Genomic DNA, 14,134 nt, shown 5'->3' on the forward strand with positions numbered 1-14,134 from the left:
CAATTATTATTTTAGAGATGAGAAAACAGACAGAGTGGGTCACAGAGCTAGGTCTTCCGCTAAATTTGAACTCAGGTTTTTCTGCTTCTAAATTCTGTCTTCTCTACCTTGCATCCTCTCGCTGCCCCACATCCTGCAATATTTTGAGTAAAATCTCTTTCCCGAGTAAGGCAGCACCTAGTTCCCTTTCTATCAGGAGTCTTGGCTGACCTGGTTGAGCACTATGACCTTTTCCTAGCTGGTGGATTCTATCTTGTCTCAAGATTGTCTATCTTCCTAAATGTGGGATGTCTGCTCTTGGAGTCAACTTTGTGTCACAGAAATTTCTTTTGTTACCCAGTGTCATCCCAGGTCTCACTCCCATTTCCGAAGGTGCTGTGACTAGTGGGATGTTTGAGAAGGGAGAAACAAAGCCTGCTTTATCATAAAAGCACTTTATTTAGTGGTCATGACCCTGTGTGTGATATTGGTAATTGCTTGGCTTTGCTAGAGGGAGCCATCAGACAGACTCTGTAGCATGGAACACAATACCCCACCACCCAAAGTCAAGTTTGATTTTACTTGTGGAAAGCAAAAGAAATCTGTCACAAACCTTCATTTGTCTCTTTGATAAAATTGTACAATATAAAAATGATAAAAACAAAAGCAGTTTTTTTTTCCTGTTTAAAGAGTGTTACCTTGGACTATTTACAAGTAGATGTCCTTTGAACAAAAAGACTATTCTTTGTTTGACATTTTTCCTGTCTATGCTGATATTTAGCCAAACTCACTTTTCTCTAAACACCTTTTGTGTTTGACTTTATTTCTGCACCTCAGTGACAGTGACCTTTGCACCATTCTTAAAATAAAAATTCTCATTGTTTGTTGTTTTTTAAAGTGATTTTTGGTAATGTTTCCTTTCAGTGCATCCAAAACAGGGGTTTTAAAAACTGTATTCTGTGAAATCCTACAGTTCCCATGAGCTCTCCAGGGGATTCTAGACAGTATGTTTGAGTTGTGGCCTCCTCCATCTCTTGAGGGCACCAAGAAAAAGAATAAACAGTCTGAATAAACTGAATAAAAAGAATAAACATTCATTATTGGGGCGTCTTTGAAAGAGTGGCACACTTGCTTTCAAACTTGACTAAGACAACTCGCCTTTTCGTAAATCAGCTCATCTGAGATAGCCTTTAGCTCTTTTTGGTCCTTTTCCTTAATCTAACTTAACTTTTCCTATAAATCCTATAAATTTCCTAGAAATCGTCTTAGCTTCCTTTAATGTGGGTGAAAAACTGGTAAATTGAACCTTCGGGGAATTAAAAATCTGACCTCGTTATGGTTGAGTCCAATACAAGTCAGACATCTGTATATTAAGAGCCCTTTTTTGTCCATGCGATCCAAGATGAATCCAAAGAGGCTATTTTTCAGAAGTCAAGAAACAAATGAACCCAAAATACCATCCAGGATAGACTAATTGAAGTGCATTTAAACATGGAAGCACATCTTCATCTTGTTCCACATCAATGGTAGCATCCTTGTAGATTTTTTCTCTATAGTTTGTAAATATAATTTTTCATTAGAACATGTGACCCTACCTTTGACAGGCTCAGCACCTGTGAAATTCCTTCCTCTACCCACCCCCCACCCAAATGCTTGGACACTGGTCTGTGTATAATTTCCATCCAGACAAGTGTTACTTGGTCATCTATTATGAAGATTGAAAATCATCTGGATCTAAACTCTGAAGATTCTGACTGGCTTGTTCCAACTCCTCCTTAGACCTGAAGAAAGACTGAGAGATTTGGTGCCTTCTCCATTCCCCATTTGACTGACCGTGCTTAATAGGAAAGGGTGTGAATGATGCAACCATAAAAGGTGAGGAGGACAGGAGAGTGGGGAGGGCTGGAAAAAGGAGACTGGCAAGGAGAGAAACACTCATGATCTCCCAAAAGTTTCTGGGTCTGCCACGTGTGTATTGAAGAGCAAGAGTTTCAATATCCTTGTGTAAGATTGTGTCCCCCCCCCCCCTTTAAAGAAACAATCTACCCTGTAAAGAGGCCCCTTTAGTGATTGTGGCTGTGAACAGACATGTTTGTGTGTATGTGTGTCGTGAAGTCATATGTGACATTCTGTGCCTGTGCCAGTCCCTCACCCTTCTCTCCCATTGCCGCCAATGAGCTTTTAAAGGGAGGCAAGTTACACTTGGTCAGTTTGATACTCAGATGCTTCTGATAGGCTTTCAGAGAAACTCAGGAAATTCTCCTGGTACTCAGAGCAAATGATTTCATAACGGTAATGCCGGAACTCCACAGCAAAGGTGCCAAAATAACACAGGAAGCACATCACTAGGCCCCACTGAATCCGGGCTGCATACATGTGGATTTCTTGAGCCATGAGAATAAAATCTAGGGGAAAAGAGGAAGTCAAGGAAAACACTCCTGGAACTTCCAGCACACATCTTAAAAGACTGGCCATGTTGTGACTTTCTTTCTTCCTTCCTTTTTTTCTTTTATTATTTCTTCCTTCCTTCTTTCCTTTCTTTCTCTTCCTTTATTCCTTCCTTCCTTCCTCTCTCTTTCTCCCTTTCTTCCTTCCTTTCATTCTTTCTTCCTTTCTTCCTTCTTTCCTCCTTTCTTTCTTTCTTTTCTTTCTTTCCTTTTCTTTTCTCTTTCTTTCCTTTTCTTTTCTCTTTCTTTCTTTCTTTCTTTCTTTCTTTCTTTCTTTCTTTCTTTCTTTCTTTCTTTCTTTCTTTCTTTCTTTCTTTCTTTCTTTCTTTCTTTCTTTCTTTCTTTTCCTTCCTTCCTTCCTTCCTTCCTTCCTTCCTTCCTTCCTTCCTTCCTTCCTTCCTTCCTTCCTTCCTTCCTTCCTTCCTTCCTTCCTTCCTTCCTCTCTCTAACTTTAAAATTAAGAACTTCTGCTTTTAAAAATATATTTTTAATTAGAGTTTCATAACAATAGCTAGCATTTATATAGTATTTTGTGGTTGTTTAGTTTATTTTCAGTCATGTCAGATTCTTTGTGACCCCATTTGGAGTTTTCTTTAAATATATATATGTATATACATATATATATACATATACATATACATACATACACAACATACATATATTACCAATTATAATGTAATAAATTTCCACACAAGTTTTCCCAAGTTATATAATTGAACTTATCTCCCTCCCTTCCCTTCCCTCCCCTCTCCTGGTGCTGGCAGATGATTTCATCTGGGTTATATATATATTATAATGTAAAACATATCTCCATATTGTTCATTTTTGTAAGTGGGTAATATTATAAAACCAAAGCCCCCCAAACAAAAACCCAAATAAACAAGTGAAAAATCGTCTGTTTTCATCTGCATTCTGACTCCAACAGTTCTTTCTCTGGCAGCATTGTTTGACTACCCTTTTCAAAATAAAGCCACCATCATTATGATTTGGTAGACTGCCCTGAATGGTACCCAAAGAACTCCTTAAAATCAATAACAAACAGGGGAAAAGAAGGGGAGCGAATAACTATTAAGTATCTACCATGTGCTAGGCACTGCACTAAGTGATTTACAAATATCATCTCATTTGATCTTTGCAGCAACTCTGGGAGGGAGGGAGTAATTATTAGCTCCATTTTACTGTTAAAAAAGCTGAGGCGGGCAGTAGTGACGTAAATTAAGGGTCACACAGCTAGAGGAAAAAACAAGACATTTCTGAAGTTACTTTGAGTGTAATGATTCACAAGTCAAACCTGGAAATGCTATCAGCTGTCATACTCTGAGTTAGGAATGGCCCCTCTCCCTCCCCTAATCAGAAGCAGAAAATATATCTTTATTCTTTAAGAGCCACATTCAACCTTTTTTGCAGTGAACTATGGAAAAAAATTGGTTGAGACCCTGTCCCTTTCTTATTTATTTTATTTACTTATTTTATTATTTATATTATTTATATTTATTTATTATATTAAATTAAATTATATTTATTTATAATATATTATTTATTTATATTATTATTATTTGTTATTTTTAAAAAATACTTCTTATTTATTTACTTTCCCCAATATCTATTGAGGATGAGATTTTTAGGGAGAAGGATCAAAAAGAATGATTGTTTAAAGGACAGTTGTACCTTGAGTTTCCTCAGCAGTAATCAGTACCACCTATTACTTGGTTTACTAAAGGTCTCAAATGTCATTGGTATTCATTTGTGTGTTCACATCAGATTCCTATTAAAGAATCAAGGAAGGTAAAATTTTTTTAAATTAAGGAACTTTGGAACTTTGCTCTTTCTCCAGGATTATATTTAATATCAACATTTTAATGGGATGGAAGCCACTGGCCCTGTACTTCTTCCTTTCCTCTGTTCTGGGTACCAAAAGGGTTTCCAGTGGCATTCCTAAATAGAAAGATGTCAGATGGAATCACTTGAGCCTAACCAAAGTGGGCATATCTGGGTCTATCCACCTTGGGATTCCTGTTGTTCTGAGGAACTTTTAATAAACAGCTCCTTAGGACTCAGATGGAATTTAGGATGATTTCAATGCCATCTGGACCCTGCCCACTACTTTTCTGATGGAGTGTTCAGATGTTATAAATATAGCTAAGACTGTTTTGCTAATTTGGCACAGGGTAGCTTAGATCACAGAAATCTGCAAATAATTATGATTGGCCCTTTCTTCAAAGGATATACTTACTGGTATATGTTTGACAACTTAGCCCTTGGAAAAATGTGATACACCTTTAAGCCTAATTTTCATTATTCAAGTTTTTGCCATTACTTTTTTCAGTTTAGACAGTCATCAAAATAAAAAAAAATCATTTGTAGCATTTTTTGACTTCTCAGGTAGAAATGTTCACACTAAAGATTTAACAATTGGCTCTCTGGAACATATATATCCTTTCCTTTGTCCCCTCTCCTCCTATTTAGCTCTTGAAACGAAAGTAGCAAAACCTTTATCCTCTCAACTCCAACTTATTTTTTCAATCAATCAAATTTCCAATCAATCAATTCAATCAGACAAGGGGCAAATAATAGCTGATTTGAGTTTCAGCTCCTTTAATCCATTTGTCCCACTTGACCAGTAAAGGATGCTGATGATTAATTAGTGGGATAACCAAAGGGCAGGTGGTCTGAGAAAAGAGAACTAAAAGGCTTGGAGAACTCACAAACTGGAAAAATCAGCCTCCAAATAATGAAGAGCTGACTTTGTTGTCTTTGTTAAACAAATTACTATAACAAATACTGTATAGTACTAATTGTTCATTCTATCTGGGATGACCAAATGTACCAGATGCTTCTTGAGTTCATTTCCTAGAATAGCACACTTTCCCCTGAAAGATATAAATCTGCTTGCTTTTGACCCTCATAGTGGATAATTTATTAAATGAAACAACTGAATCCTCCACTAGTAAATCAATGGAAGTATTTTTTAGGAAAAAAATAATTATAATATTTTTGTGATTAAGGATATTTTCCTTTTTTGGTTTGCTTTTCAAAGGGGAAAAACCTGTCATCTTTTGTTTTGGGGGGAAGGTATTAACCATTCCCATAAATAAACTCTAAAACAATTTTGGAACATCACAGACAATATTCTAACTCATCATTCTTCTGGACCTGATAAAGCTACTGATAAAAAATAGAAACAAAGCTAACCTCTTCTTTGTTGTACCCCCAATAATTTGGTCTTATAGCAGCCCTTAGGCTGTTGTGGATGGAGAGTCCTAATATCTAGAGTCAAACTATGTCTGCTTTGTATTCTAACCTCCCAAAGGAAACAAAAGCTTTTTATATTGAAAGGATACAGAGGACCACACAAAGAGTAACAGATGCTGCTAGAATCACTCTCGGAATCCCAATCTTCCGACCCTCATTCTTGATGTTGACTTTCAGTGTCAGAGCAGCCTGGATCCAGCAGGCCAGTGTACCAAATCCAAAAGTTAGGGAGGTGCCTACATTATGGATTTCTTCATCATTGGTGAGCTTGGAGAAGAATAAACAATATAGCATGTGGAGGCTCGTTTGCAAAAGAAAGAAAAAAAAAGAAATATAGATCTCTCATGATTACAAAGTCTTCTTGTGTTACCCAATCCAACCCCACCCAGAGAGGGGGAAAATTATTAGGAAAAATATGAGAGAAGAGAAATAAGAAACAGGAATATGAGAAAACACATTAGAGATTGGATTAAGAATACCTTCCAATGGCTTCCCATTTCTAATGTTCCTGTGGCTCATGAGACACTGCTGATGGGCTTCCCAGTAACAGTCAGTGGATATAATTAGATTTTAGCAGACATATTTACTAAGATTACCTATAGAAAATCTAACTAAAAAACATTCCTTCTTAGACACCAAGTGTGCATTCTTCACATAGCATCCATGGAAAAAATGAACACAACTTGAGGGGCTTTGATGGGAAACACATTTCCTCAGATAGTCTTCTCTATTGTCCAGCTTTTAGTTGGTAAGGTTAGCTTTCTTTTGAGTTCAGAGCTGGCTCTTTTCTCTGATGCTGTAGGTCCTGCTTCTTATCTCTCTGTATCCATGCTTGTCTGGAGTGTGGGTCTTGGTCCCTCGGCTGGGCTTAGAATACTTTTAGACCTACTCTCTAATTGCCAGATAGGGTATCAGCCTCTGGGCAAATCACTTCTAGGCATCATAACCAATAAGATGAAAGGAAGAGAAAGAAATTATTTCTCTCCCAATTTCCCACCAAAACACAAAAAGTGATCCTTAGCCTGCCTCCTTTGGAAATGAACTGTCCCCAAGGGCTTAGTTGACTTGCTGATGTCAGCAAGTATTTAATGTAAGAAAAAGTACAATGATGGTGGGGGGCTGGGTAGCCAGAGGAAGAGTACAACCCCTAGAGCATATTTCTCCAAGGCAAGCTGGTATGTTCTCTTCTTACTATTGAGTTTTGGGCCCATGTTGTCCATTTGTCCTGTTTGTCCTAGATATACATACTAAAATAGAGGCCATATAAGGTTGTCCTTCCCTTTTCATGGATTTGACATTCCTTATCTCCTTGATCTTTCCTCTATGGATGGTTGAATCAAAAACTCTTTTGAGGAGTTTTGAGCATCTATCTTTCTAGGAAATTATAGTTTTCCAACAGAAAGCCATCTGCTAACAGGAATCCTCTTGAGGGCTTCAACATTCCCAAGGAATCCTTCTCTTCAGCTTTGAAACTGTACTGGATCTCCTTCATCACAACAGTGAACAACTGTGGCAAGAAGACACTTCAATGTCTTATGCCTTGTTGCCAGATGTTGATGGTCAGAGAGTCATCCAACAGGATTATTTCTGGCACCATATCTTTCTTGAATTATTTTGATGAAGCTTAATTTTGATGGAGACAAGACTATAAGATGGCATTTTTCTCAATCTAGTCAAATGCTTTTTTCATAATCAACTCATAATTTTTCATAATCAATATGCTTTCATAAGCATTGCTGGATCTTATATTTTCTACATTCTTCTGTCAATTGTGAAATGGTAAGTATACAGTCCATTGTAGAACACTTACAAAGGTCAGTTTACTCTGAACCTTTACCATGGATGCCCTTGATTTTTAAAGTTTTGTATAGATCTCAGTTAAATTTTTTAGGGATGAATAACATGCCAGATTTTTCCATGCTTTACATGTCTCTTCTTCCTTTGAACTGATCACTCACTATGCCCTCCAAACTTCAGTAGAGATCTCCATAGTCAAGTGATTCAATCTGACTCTGTTCTCCTGTTTTCTTTTGGAGAACATTAGCCAACATTAAAAATGTGCACTGGGTAGGAAGATGTACTTGGAGACCTTGGAGGTGTCTGTGGAATCATGTAGCATTAAGGCCTCCAATGCATTGTGTAAAATTAAAAAAAAATTATCACAGTGTCCTGTCATCTCTTGGTGCCACTTGATTAAAAAACCTAAACAATATTCCTTCCTTAAATAGAAAACATAGTCAATTTTAAAAATTATCTTATGTTTATTTATTTGTTATATTTTGGGTCCTGAATTATCTTCCCATCACCTTTCCAATTCCAAATTAGAGAAGGCCAACATTCAATATAGATATGTTAATGGAACCAAACAATACATATATCAATTCCTCCTTTGGTGGTGGATAGCATTTTCCTTCCTGAATCCTTTGTAGCTGATTTGAGTGTTCATATAGCTTGAAGTTCTTGAACAACATTGTTGTTACTATATACAATATTCTCTTGGTTCCCATCAACTATAAAGCAGCTATAATAATAGTACCTTTCTCCCAAGGTGCCACTCTCCTTTGCTTTATATCTAGAGTGTTTCAAGCAGTGCCCTGCACATAGTAGGCATTTAATAACTATTGACTGGGAGATTAAAATGAGATATGTAAAGCACTTTGCAAACCTTTCACCCATAAAGGCTATTGTAACAGTTAAATTAGTTTCTAGTAATAAAAGGTTATATTTTATGAGGTTTATTAAAGATTATTAGAAATCAAGGATACAAAATAATAAACCATGTGCCTAGGGCTGATTAGCCCATTCATAACCTACTTACTACATGTTGTAATGTCCGAGTAGAGGAAGAGAGGCGCTTGTTAAATACTAAATTGTGATTTCGCCCAGTTGGAGACTCAGGTGAGATTATAGGGAATTCTGGGAAGTACCAAGTACCAAGTACCAATTCTGGGAATTGAAGTCTGGGGTTCAAATCTCCATTTTTACACTATGCTTCTGGAGGATATTTTACATTTTTTAGGAAAATATAGAAGATGAATATAAATATTGCGGAGTACGATTGTTTCCAATTGGCAAGTCCCATCTTTGTTGAGAAACTGGGTTTTTTTTTTACCAACTGCTGTAATTAGAAAGCAAGTAACTCTAAAAAATCAACATGTAACAGTAAAGTAAGGTGGTGGTACCCATTCTTTTTTTTTTTTTAAATAAATCAATGACTCTGTCTTGGAATCAATACTAGGTATTAGTTCTAAGACAGAAAAGCTATAAGGGCTAGGCAATTAGGGTTAAAGTGACTTGCCCAGGGTCATACAGTTAGGAAGTATCTAAGGTCACATTTGAACTCAAGACTTCCCAACTCCAGGCCTAGTTCTCTATCCACTGAGTCAGCTAGCTGCCTTTGATAATGGGTGTTTTTTAGCTACCTTCCAGGAAGTGCATTGTATTATGAGCCAGTGTCGAGTAGTGTAGAGGTGTCAGACTTGCATGACCCCAAACTCCAGGATGCATCCTGAACTGGGTCAAAATATAATTGGGAAATGTTAACAAAATTTAAAAAATAGTGCTCATTTATAGTTTTCTAAGTCATTATACAGTTAGCAGGGGTCCATTTCTATTTGAGTTTGACATCACTAATACAGTACAATATTAGTATAACATGGATTTGGAATTACAGGACCTGAGTTCAAATTCTAACTCGGAAACTTATTGGTAGCAAGTTGCTTTGAAATTGACTTTACCTCTATGATTCCATATGATCCATTTGATAGTTTTCCTAGCTGTCAAATGAAGGGGCTGGATTGGATGACCCTGAGGCATCCTATGCCCAGTGCTAGTTCTGAACTGCACATAAATAACAAAGACAGAACAGAATGAAAGAGCACCTCCACCCCACCAAAAATTCCTTCCAGACCTCTCAGTCCACTGGAGAGGGGAAGGGAGATTCCATTAGCATCCTTAAGCTTTATCCCAGACACTCACAGAGAGACTGGAAAAGGAAATGGTTGACTGTCACTTAAGTAAGCAGTAATCTATTGGTTCTACTGGAAGGAAAGGCAAGACAGAAGCACAACTAGTACAGGGTAGGAGAAAAAGCAGAAAAGGAAGTACCTGAAAATTACCAAGTAATGTCATTCCAAAGGAAGCCAGGCATAGTGCCACCAATCCACTCACATTTAGCCAAGGGTTTAAAACTTTGGGTTTCAGCTGTATGAAGCGTAGAACTGCCACCACAAGGGCTAAAAATAAAAACAAACACATATAAAAGAAAACAGAAAAAGTCATACAGCATACTTTTCATCATACTATTGAAGCTGATAATTATTCAGGAACTTTTCATTTGATGCTTGAGGTGAATTACTAAATAGTCATTCATCCACCTTTGGGAAATCTGATTGTATCTTGGTTTGTGCATTGCAGGGAAGAAAGAATAGCATAATAACATCTGCAGAGTTCTCAAAAATAAGGTCAGTGCAGAACAGCTAGGATCAGGAGATGCTTGTCCCCTGATGCTGACATTCACTTCGTTTTATTGCAGCTTAATCCTATTTGCCTCAGTTTCTCCTCTATAAGCAAATGGCAAACCACTACAGTATCTTTGCTAAGAAGATTCCAAATGAGTCCAAGAAGAGTCAGACACAACTGAAAAATGACTGACCAACTGAAATGGTCTTTGAAAGCTTAGAGGTACAGGATGTGAGTTCATATTTTAGCTCTTCCACTTCCTACTTGCATGATCTTGGGCAAGTCACTTATATTTTTGTCCTCTAGACAGCTGGTATTTTTAAAATATTAAATTTAATGTATTTTAAGGGAATGGTGATTTGACTGAGATTGTAAAGAGTCACGAAGTCTTTTTTCTCCACTTTCCCTTTTTTAAAAGCACTCACATATTAATAATTAGATTCAGGTCATGCTTCACCCCCACTCCTTTTCTCTCCTCTGCCTGCACTATTTCACTTGATCTCATCAGTAACTGGATTCAATGATCAACTCTATTAGATTAGGTGATCTCAGAGGTACTTTCTGCTCTGGATCCATGATATAATCCCAAGTAAGAGATAAAACCAGAAGGGGCAGCTGGGTAGCTCAGTGGATTGAGAGCCAGGCCTAAAGATGAGAGGTCCTGGGTTCAAATCTGGCCTCATATACTTCCCAGCTGTGTGACCCTGGGCAAGTCACTTGACCCCCATTGCCTAGCCATTACCACTCTTCTGCCTTGGAACCAATACACAGTATTGATTCCAACATGGAAGGTAAGGGTTTAAAAAAAAAAAGGGAGATATGACCAGAGACAGGAGACTATTTGCAGTTAGAGCAGGAAAATCATTTGGAGAAGAGTTATATTCCACATCAATAGAGATACACCACCCTTGAGTCCCATTCTCTCCAAATACTCATTGTGATGAGTTCTGCATGTACCCTCTGGCACTCAGCATGAAAGATACAAAGGAATAAAACAAAAACCAAATGCCACCTTAGTGCTAAAGTTAGGAAAAGTCAAATCTACATTATTTGCTTCTTAAGGAAGCAGAGAATGATTGAAAAAAAAAAGAAAGTGAAGGATATCTTTGGTATTGGAATTTTGGCAATACTTTTTAGTAATTTGGTTGAATTGTTTATAAACTATGATTTAAAAAAAATAAACCCTTACCTTGCATCTTGGAATCATTGGTTCCAAAGCAGAAGAGTGGGAAGGGCTAGGCAATGAGGGTTAAGTGACTTGCCCAGGGTCACACCTAGAAAGTGTCTGAGGCCAGATTTGAACCTAGGATCTCCTGTCTCTAGGCCTGACTCTCAATCCACTGAGCTACCCATCTGCCCCTTATAAACTATGATTTTTAAACAATACACTAAAGAAAAAAATGGAAAATAGTGACCATGGGAACTATTTTTAAGACTATGAAGGGAACAGTTTATGATTTCAACATATTCATTATTATCCTTGAAACAGAGTTGAGATAAGGCAGCTTTTACAAATGTCCAGCATTTGAGTTTGTATCTAGTTGGACCACTTTGTGAAGTAGGGGGAAGTTCATTTATATTATCATGGAAAGAGCATTACCCTTAGAGAAGGAAGGAAAGAGGAAGGAAGGAAAGAAGGAAGACAGGGTGGAAGGAACGAAGAAATGAAGGAAGAAAGAAACGATGGTGGGAAGGAGGGAAGAAGGAAATGAAGGAAAGAAGGAAGGAGGAAGGCCACAAGGAAAATGTGTCAAGTACAGCGCTAAGTGTTTTACAAATGTGATACTCACTGTGGAAGGTGTAATGAAATTTCGGCTTAAAGGAATGAGCCCTGAAACCCAGGTTTTAAGATCAGGTAGGGAGCATAAGAGGCTTTTGTAAACAGACCTAGGGCTGATTGTCCTACAGGTTCAGTGTCTGATTCTAGCTAAGCATTTTGGGAGCTGCCATTCACCACCTTAGGGATATGGTTGAGCAATAGCAGATTTTAAAAGATCTCTCTGGTTTGGCCTGTGAGCGGGTCTGGCATGGACTAAGCTTGGGTGCTTCTGGCTGCAAAAGTTTCTGTCTTTGATTGTATTTCTTCAGGGGATGGATACCATCTCGAGATCTTATGAGCTTCAGAAATGTTTCTCTTGCCATGTCCTCCTTTCCTAGGCTTGTTTTCGACCTGGCTCCAGTTTATGATTTGTATCTTTGTTAGAGTGACTTTACTTTTTCCTCAGGGAAAACACATGGCTGGCCATGAAAATTGTGTCTTGAAGGTTCGAACTTCCCTGGAAAATTGCTGACTATTTGACTGCAGAATTTCACCGGCCAGGAAAACTTCCTTCTCAGCCTGGCAGTCAGTGGCTTCCTGGGGGCTTAGTCACTCTTCCTTTCCCAATAAGCAGAGTTTAAGTGAGTCTGAGGTTTTAGTTTGCCTCTAAACTCAGCAGAGGGTGCCCGGTGTTGTGACAAGGTGTGGCTATCTCAATGTCCCTCAGCCCAGACCCCTGGGAAAGAGAAGGAGGAAAGCAGAGGGGTGAAGGAAGCCAGAGATCAGGAGACCTTCTCTCTACTCTTTTAGGAAGGGATGGGGGGGAGGAGGGGAAGAAAAGGTGGAGAATACAAGGGAAAGTCCTCCCTCTGAGCTGGTCCATGGCCAATAAGGAGCGCCGCCTGGCAGGATTTCCCTCTGCCCCTTTCCATAAAAGGTGAATATTGGTTTGCCAATTTTGCCCACCATAGCGACACCTGCTGGTTCCATTAGTCATAAAGGTCGATTAGTCAGTGGGATTACTGGATTCTGGGAAAGAGGAAGGACTGATGGTATTAGAGAGAAAGTGATGAACAACAAAAAAAAATATTTTTGGCTACTTTGCCTTGGGCCATTTTAGGGGATGCCACTCCAATGTTAATAACCAAGAACTAATGATATCTATACAAATCACTTTTTTCCCCTTGAATTCATTTGCCACATTGGGAAGAACCCTGGAACTGTTTTCATCTTTATGACAGGGAACGGGAGGAGAAAAGAATAAAAATGACATTCTTTGCAATGCAATTGCATTCACATTAAATTGCATTTTTGTGCAGAACAAAACTAGACCAAAAGGCTATTTCAGCTTATTGAAAGAGCAGCAGTATGAAATGTTCCTTAATTTGGGCCTAGAAGAATTTTCAAAAAGGATAAATATTCCCACAAACAAAGAAACCATTCTACCATGTTGTTCTTACCAAGAAATGCTGCCATGTTCATGACTTGACTAAACACACAACTTGCAGGAGGTTCATCACCTGCAATACTTTAAAAAAAAAAAGTTTCCTTAGAACTGAACTAGAATTATCCTTCCCTATAGGCAGGCCGATTCCCTACCAGTTTCCCAAAAGCCCACAACTTGAAATAGCAAATTACCTTATATAGGGTGCATGTTTTTGACCAGGTTTCCTAGAGAACATAAAACAAAGAAGACACAGATTAAAGGTTTGACTTTTTTGTTCACAGTGGAACTTCACCCACTGGTGAATTTTTTGCTAAGTTTACTGAACAAAAGTGAAACAGTAGAGATAAACTTTACCTTTCGGGAGCATTTAAAGAGAAAATTTTGTTATCTTCCACAGCTATAAAATATCTAGAAACGAGAGAATTTTTTTTTTAAAAAGAGAGAAAAGAATGCTTTTATTAGAAAAATGACTGCAAATCTTTATCCAATCAACTGATCTGTCAACTGCTATCACTTGATTTCATTTAGTCAGTGGAAGCTCAAAAGCTGGTACTAATATCTCAGTCCTGACCTGGATGACAAGCAATCTTATTGAAAAGATATGAAGAGAATAGACCACATGATGGCAAGTGGCAAAACCAGGATTAGACGTTCAGTTAACTGCCATACATTCTTTGGTTAAATTGAGCTTTTCTTATCTTTAATGTTGCTTGAAATCTAGTGGCCATTCCCAAGGAACTAGGAGCATAGCTAACATTTTCTCTTATCTTTTTTTACATTCCCTACATT

General features: G+C 37.9%; 1 protein-coding gene across 4 annotated transcripts in view; it reads right to left on the minus strand.

Moving 5' to 3' along the window:
- Positions 1-418: 418 nt before the first annotated feature.
- The window catches only part of TMEM150C (transmembrane protein 150C), a 60,131-nt gene continuing 46,415 nt past the window's right edge, over positions 419-14,134 (minus strand). For 3 of the 4 annotated variants that reach the window (XM_001362416.5, XM_007495809.3, XM_056803269.1), the window contains 6 exons: positions 13,700-13,753; positions 13,537-13,569; positions 13,359-13,426; positions 9,786-9,913; positions 5,768-5,945; positions 419-2,384 (listed from right to left, as the gene is read on the minus strand). In XM_001362416.5, the coding sequence (XP_001362453.2) occupies positions 2,176-2,384; positions 5,768-5,945; positions 9,786-9,913; positions 13,359-13,426; positions 13,537-13,569; positions 13,700-13,753 (670 nt within the window). In that variant the 3' untranslated portion in view covers positions 419-2,175. The remainder of the gene's footprint in view (positions 2,385-5,767; positions 5,946-9,785; positions 9,914-13,358; positions 13,427-13,536; positions 13,570-13,699; positions 13,754-14,134) is intronic. The other variant, XM_056803267.1, reaches the window with a different exon arrangement.

The sequence above is a fragment of the Monodelphis domestica genome, chromosome 6 (assembly GCF_027887165.1).
Source record: "Monodelphis domestica isolate mMonDom1 chromosome 6, mMonDom1.pri, whole genome shotgun sequence".
NCBI lineage: Eukaryota > Metazoa > Chordata > Mammalia > Didelphimorphia > Didelphidae > Monodelphis > Monodelphis domestica.